General features: G+C 36.0%; 1 protein-coding gene across 2 annotated transcripts in view; it reads left to right on the top strand.

The window, feature by feature from the left end:
* The first annotated feature begins 854 nt into the window (after nucleotides 1-854).
* rhoq (ras homolog family member Q) overlaps nucleotides 855-7525 on the top strand; it is a 41262-nt gene continuing 34591 nt past the window's right edge. For both annotated transcript variants that reach the window (XR_015503290.1, NM_199818.1), the window contains 2 exon segments: nucleotides 855-1326; nucleotides 1877-1935. Coding sequence is in view for 1 of the 2 variants with exons in the window: in NM_199818.1 (NP_956112.1) it covers nucleotides 1185-1326; nucleotides 1877-1935 (201 nt within the window). In the remaining variant the exon portion in view is untranslated.

Here is a 7525-nt window from a genome sequence, read left to right as displayed (position 1 = left end):
TGCCCGCTTCCAGCTGATTGGACTGCGATCAGGTGTTAGGGATCATCTATAAAGTGCAGAAACGAAAAATATGACTCGTACTTCTTGTATCTTCATAGCAACAGATTACAAACTGATTTTGAAAGAGTGTTATAGTGAATTTCTGGTAAATAAACCAATTCATTTATTGTTTAGACTAAGTCACGATGACTTAATCCTTAAATAGATAAATGAGAGAATACGTAAATGATATATAGAGAGACAAGGCCCGTTTTCTGACAAACAACAGCATATTAAGTAATGGATTTGCAAATAATTTATTCCAACCATCAAATGTTGTTGGAAAATGGACATAAATGATAATTTTCCACAGTCATTTTAAAGCACTTATATGCCACTGTCTTTTGAATCCCTATCCATATACATTTTTCATCCATATGTTAAAATGTATGTATTTTACATATCTAATAAAATATATATTTACATTTTTTATATTTACATTTTTCTATGAATACATATATTAGGCCTATATACAGGTGAAGGACATCCTGTAATTTAGGCCTTGGCATGCATCATTATAAAGTTGGATCAGTAAGAAATAAAATAGCCTATTTATTTATTTATTTGTTTATTTATTTATTATTTCTTCACTGCACGCCTTACAGTTACAGAAGAGCCCATAAACCTATTTTTAAAATATGATGTGTAACCGAATGAGTCGGTCCACAAGATGCAGACTGGTATTGGTCGAGTCAGACACAACCCAACGATAACCAATCTTTACACTTGATCCCTTGAATCAGAGTTATTACCCCGCCTATGTCGCAAGTCAATCCGCGTTGGGCTCAAGAGTCAGAGGAGGTGAGACTGGGGTTGGAAAGTAGGGAAAGTGGGACAGAGGAGAGGGCGGATGGTGTCGAGCACGCGCCTTTCAGGTTCATGTCTTGACAACGCCAAGTTTATCGCTTGCTTCCTTCTCGCGGAAGCGGCACGTTGTCGGCGTGTGCCAGTATTGAAGGGGAAAACCTCAGTCAATGCCAAATTTGGGAAGCGGGGTGGAGGAAATGGCATTTCAGCTGTTTTCGCACACCGAGCGCTGCACTGCTGCTGCTGCCGCTGGTGACGCCTGGAGGGAGCTTTAATAAAGCGGGATATACCTGTGTCTAGCAGCTGAAGATGCTGAATTCAAGTGTTTTATTCTCGTCATGGCAAACGGAACCGGCAGCATCATGTTGAAATGCGTGGTCGTCGGTGACGGCGCCGTTGGAAAAACTTGTCTGTTGATGAGCTATGCCAACGACGCCTTTCCAGAGGAATATGTGCCCACCGTCTTTGATCACTATGCAGGTAAATATACCAGATATTATTACGACATAAGGGACGTCAATCGGCATTCCAATGTGTAGGCTATATTAGCAGTGTAAAACATTCAGTTAAGGGTATTTACAAGACCTTGAAGTGACTTGCTTTGTGTTGCGCCTGTATTTCTGTAATGGAAACCACCTGTGGGCTGGGGATGCAACTGGTGCACAGCAGCATCCCTGTGGCACGATTCACCACCCGTCTTCTGATAAGATCCAAACAAAAGCAATTTGCATTCATCTTTCACTAGATCAGAATTTCATAAATCTATATTAAGCAACTCGTGGATTGATTAGAAATAAGACTAATTTTAATCCCTCTTTCAGCTGATCATAAATTATCCAATTTTGAGAACCCATTTGATTGATTTCAAACAACTAAAACAGTTTTGCATCTTTCTTTTACCCAAGTGATTAAAATTCTTCCTTCACCTCTTCGGAGCACATGACAAACAATAGTAGTTTTAATTAAGTTGGATCATTTAAGTTTTAAATCAAAATTTTATAAAAATACTAACTTATGGTTTTGTTTTCAGTGAGTGTGACGGTCGGGGGGAAACAGTACCTGCTGGGGCTCTATGACACTGCGGGTCAGGTAGGGTTAAATCATTCTTCTCTTACTGGCCTAAGGCTTTTTCATTAGCAATAGTACCTGGATCGATGCAGGCAAAGTACACGGTGACCTGTTCAGGTGCATTCAATCTTTTTCCCATTGTATGCATTTCATTTAAAGGGGTAGTTCATTTAGAAGAAAATTGTGTCATTTACTCACCCTCAGGTTGTCCCTGTGTGACTTACTTAGTGCAGAACAGCAAAAGAAGCTAAAAGGGGAGCGGACAGTCTTAAGGGTACAAAAACAACTTTCCTTTTGTGTTTCTGTGAAAAATCATTTGTGCTGTGAAAATTATCCCTGTTTTGGATCTTAAAAATGACTAAAAATGTGTATTTTGCATGCCAGGCTAGTAATTGGTGATGTCATTTAGTCCACCACAGTTGTTGGTTTGGTTGTCAAGTACTTGCACATGCCTATAGACTTCATTATATGGAAATAGATGCTTGTGTTGCAGGTTCTCTCATAGACAATAAAACAGATTAAATTTTAAATCATTTACATTTTGGGTTAAACATTCTCTTTAATCACCTGCCAAACTTAACAGGTGTGTTATATCAAATAATACTGTGAAATATGATGATATATATATTGTATGGACAAAATAAAAAAAATCGATCATATAAAGTTAACTAATTACCAAAGGTTTGGTAGCGGAACAACGCCTCACTTTGTCTCCTTAACCAATCAGCTACTCCCTAAAAACTTATTTAAGGAAGACCAGCTCTGTTGCGCTGTTCTTCTTATTCTCTCGAACCCACCCTCCCTCCTTCTATTTCCTCACTTCCCACTAACAATCTTATAACCCTCTCTTCCATCCTAGGTTGAATTGGGGGCTCCAATCACTTTACCCCTGGGGTGTCCAAACTCAGCCCTGGAGGGCCGGTGTCCTGGAGAGTTTGGCTGTTTCTCAATATGCGTTCTTTAGCGGTCTTGCGTCCTCGTGTTCTCGTGTAACGTCATCATCAGCTGCCTAAGTTCAGTTCCAATACCCAAGACCGCAAGTACGGAGGACGCGTGAAACTTCCCGGATGTGATCTTGATATCGAGGACGCACCCATGCAGACTTGAGCACCGAACTCGCTCTGGAAGTCCCAGAAGTCATTGCGACTGGAGGTGGGAAGCGCAGCATTTTATTTAGATTTATTATTAAAGTTCAGAGATAACACTTATTTACCTAAGAAGTTTCCCTAAATGAAATGGTGAAAGTAAACATTAACATGAATATCTTAATAAAGTAATAAACACATAAAGGGTGTTTGTTTGCTGAAATTCGGATTAAAATTAGTTTTATTTATATTGTGCAGAGTATATTTATAATGTTTTTATGCAAAATATATATTTTGAAGAGGCGCGAAACTATAAATCGTTTTATGAGTGCTGTAATGTTTTTAAATAATTTCCATTTAAAACGCGTGAAGGTCACATGACCATAAGGTAGAACGCAGCATCCCATTTCTCAAAGGACTCGTTCTCTGCCCTCGCGGTCTCCTGAGTTCGTTCTTCCGAAGACATCTGGCAAGACCGGTCTCCACAAGAACGCAAGTCCGTTCTCTGCATTCTTGGAATTGAGAAACAGCCATAATCTCCATCTTCCACCACACCTGCCAGGAAGTTTCTAGTATATCTAGTAAGGGCTTAATTAGCTGGTTCAGGTGTGTTTGATTATGGTTGGAGCTAAACTCTCCAGGACACTGTCCCTCCGGAATCTTGTTTGGACACCCCTGCTCTACCCAAATATTACAGAGACGGTACCCCCACTCTGAGTCTCTGGGCATCATCGTAGGATGCCTGAACAACCTACCTACATGTTCACTGTTTATCCTCTTTCTTCCCTTCCCGTTTATCTCACTATTCCCTTACCATCCCTTTCATCCCTACAATAAAGTGTGGTGTGGTGTGGTCCATGCTGGTGAAATTACGTTTCATATAATGGTGTCACAAAATACATTGTTTGCGGTAATACTGTTTCTTAACACCCGTAGGGCTGCACAATATATCGTTTCAGCATTGATTATGCAATGTACATGTCTGCAATAGTCACATCGCAGGATATGCAATGTTGAGAAGAGTGTATAGTTTATCAGCACAACAGTTGAGAATACAGTGGAGTCTTTGCAAAGTCTAACATAACAGAGTAAATATTATCATTTGCATATGCTTTAAAGGCATTTCAAGATAGTTTAAAGCATAGATCTCAAACTCGATTCCTGGAGGGCCACAGCTCTGCACAGTTTTGCTTCAACCCGAACCAAACACAGCTGATGCAACTAATCAAGGTGTTCAAGAGTACTATGGACTATTAAGCAGGTGTTGGTTGGAGTTAAACTGTGCAGAACTGCAGCCCTCCAGGAATTGAGTTTGAGACCATTGGTTTAAAGCATTCAGTCACAAAGTACATTTGTAACTTTAATGAAGAATAATTTTACTGATTCACTACAGTGAAGACTATATAATGTTACTTTTTATTCCAGAATTCAATGTCTGTATCTGAATACTGTTTTACTCCATAAAGGACTGTTTATTTAACTTTTTCGTTGCTCTAGTGCAATTATTTTTACTTGCGATTTATTTATTTTTTTCTGTACATGATTCACACCCTTGCAAATTTACCCTGATTAATGAAAATTCAAACCCATCAATCAAAAAAAAAAAAGAAAAGAATAATTCCACATTAATCAGAATATGATGAGTAAATGTGAATGAGTACATTTCTAAAAAAATACTTTAAAAACTTAATTCCTGGAGGGCCTCAGCTCTGCAAAGTTTAGCTCCAACCACCTCCAACTCATGCCTGCTTAAAAGTCTCTAGTAGTCTTGAACACGAATCAGCTGTGTTTGATTTAGGGTTGAAGCAAAACTGTGCAGTGCTGTGGCCCTGCAGGAATCAAGTGTGAGACCTATGCTTTAAAATGTAAAAATGAAACTGTCCTTTACATGTGGTCAGACAATTAATTGGTTGAATTTTCAGAAATGATACTATATCTCTATGCTGAATATCATTATTAGCATATGTGATATACACAGTGCATAAATTCTGACCATGATGTTTTTTTCATTCAGGGCCAATATTTTACAATCATTATGGTCTGAAATTGTTAAAAAAAGCATAAAATCTGAATATCTGCCAGCATGCATAGTGTTGGATTGCTAATGAATGATTTATTTATACATTAGACTCCATGTACTGAAACATTGTAGCCCTTCTGCCACCGCAAAAGCAGCTATTTCGGTTGAATAGTTGAAGATGGCTGATTTTAATTAGCTTTCCACATGGCTCCGATAAAGACATCACAGCTTTTATGCCATGTATGATTATTAACTATATTGTTATAGTTTCATTCAAATAATATAGAAACCTTTCTCCTCATATTTTTTAAGTGGGACATGAAGCAGACAAAATTATTGCCAGGACTTCAGCACATACCAAATCCATGAGATAAAATCCACTTTGAAGCTCTTAGTTCTTCAACATAGTGATGTAGTGGATCTGACACGGTTGGATGTTTTCCATTGAACGTCGTCCTTTAAAAAGACAGTATGTGAGTAGTGGGCCAGATGTGTAGAAGTGTCACTGTGGGCCAAGCGGTAGGGTTTAGTTTTGAAGCAGTTCAAACACAGAAAACCCTCCCCACGTGTGCCCTCTCTCTTCACAGCTGGCACCAGTTAGTACCATACAGAAACCATGACCATTGCTTGATCAAGAGGAGTCATTTAACTGGAAAGAGGATTAAATTCAAAGCTGATGCTCAGAGTGGTATGACAAACTTAAAGTTAATAGTCATCCACTTTCATAAACTTTTGCGATTTACTTTTTTCCTTGGAACACAAAATAGGTGTTAATAGGTCCACAGGCTAGCTAATCAAAAAAAAAAAAAAAAAAAAAAAAAAAAAAAAAAAAAAAATATATATATATATATATATATATATATATATATATATATATATATATATATATATATATATATATATTATTCTTTCATAAATTTTTTTTGTAGAATTAAAATTAATTGTGACAATCCATGTTAAGTAGGATTTTGAGAGATTATTTTTAGTCAATCTCTGTGGCAAAAGTTTTTTTTAAAAATTGCTTTAGATGTAGTTGTATGTCCGTACAACTTGTATGGACAACTTCTATACAACTTAAAGTGACATTTAAAGGCCTAACTAGGTTAATTAGGTTAACTAGGCAGGTTAGGGTAATGAGGCTAGTTGTTGTATAATAATGGTTTGTTCTGTGGACAATCGAAAAATATATCGCTTAAAGGGGCTAATAATTTTGACCTTACATTTTTTTTTTAAATAAAATCTTCTAGCTGAAATAAAACAAATAAGACTTTCTCCAGAAGAAAAAAAATAGTATCAGACATACTGTGAAAATGTCCTTACTCTGTTAAATATTGTTTGGGAAATATCAAAAAATTCAAGGGGGGGGGGGGGGGGGCAAATTATTCTGTTCAAATTATTATTTCAACTGTGAATGTATATGTATATATATATATATATATATATATATATATATATATATATATATATATATATATATATATATATATATATATATATATATATATATAATATAGAGATGAACCATATATCAGAGTTCTTTTGAAAGTATTCCAATACAGTGAATTTAGCTTACTACAAAACAGAACTCAAAACCCTACATCCCAACCCACCCATCTAACATTAATCAAAGTATTTGTGGAAGGTTTATAAAAAATAAAATAAGGCACACATGATTAGCATTTACAATCATAATATGGAATTGGCTGGGACAAAAAGAAAAAATTTAAGCAAGGTGTACATGGACAATAAAACCAAAAGAGATATTATAAAATAAATAATGAAACAAAATTAATTAATTAATTAAATTAATTAATTAATATACAATACTTTTATAAAACTCTATCAGTTCAGATCTGCTAAAACAATATGAATGGTTTTCAAATCTTGTTAAAAATGGACAGTTTGTCACTCAGTGTGAATCTCTACTCTAGGGACACTTTTAACAAACTAATGAGGTTTAATATTTATTAATAGATTATAAAGCTGTCCATTTCAATGGGAGTGCAGAGCACTATTGTTCGCATCTGAATGTCTTTTTTTATGTCTTTAAAACTATTTAAATGTCTGTCATGTCACCTGTTGTAAATGCGAAATCATTGGAATCTTGCCATGTGTTGTAAGTACACAGTTACAGTTTCTAAAATAACATTTTAAAATGTAAAGAAACCTTCAAAAAGAGTTTATAACCTTCATTCATCAACTTTACATTACATTGCATTTGCAAGGGGCACTGAAATTATCATGTACTTTGGTGCTTATCTGCCAGTTAGTTGCCAGACATTGTACTTTTTTTTTTTAAACCCAAAGTGTTTAATAGGAATAATACACCTTTGTCAAAGCAGTGTTTGAAAGATTGCTTGGAACAGTTTGGAAGCACAAATAAATTGTTAGAGACTTTTTGTACCCTTCAAGACATCTCGCATCTATAATTGTTTTCCCTGCAGTAATACTATGTGTGCTTTTGCCGTATTCCAATTTAAATATTCCATATACACCGTGTTCTGCA

The sequence above is a fragment of the Danio rerio genome, chromosome 12 (genome assembly GCF_052040795.2).
Source record: "Danio rerio strain M-AB ecotype USA chromosome 12, GRCz13ab, whole genome shotgun sequence".
NCBI lineage: Eukaryota > Metazoa > Chordata > Actinopteri > Cypriniformes > Danionidae > Danio > Danio rerio.
This window is presented reverse-complemented; position numbering and strand designations above follow the sequence as displayed.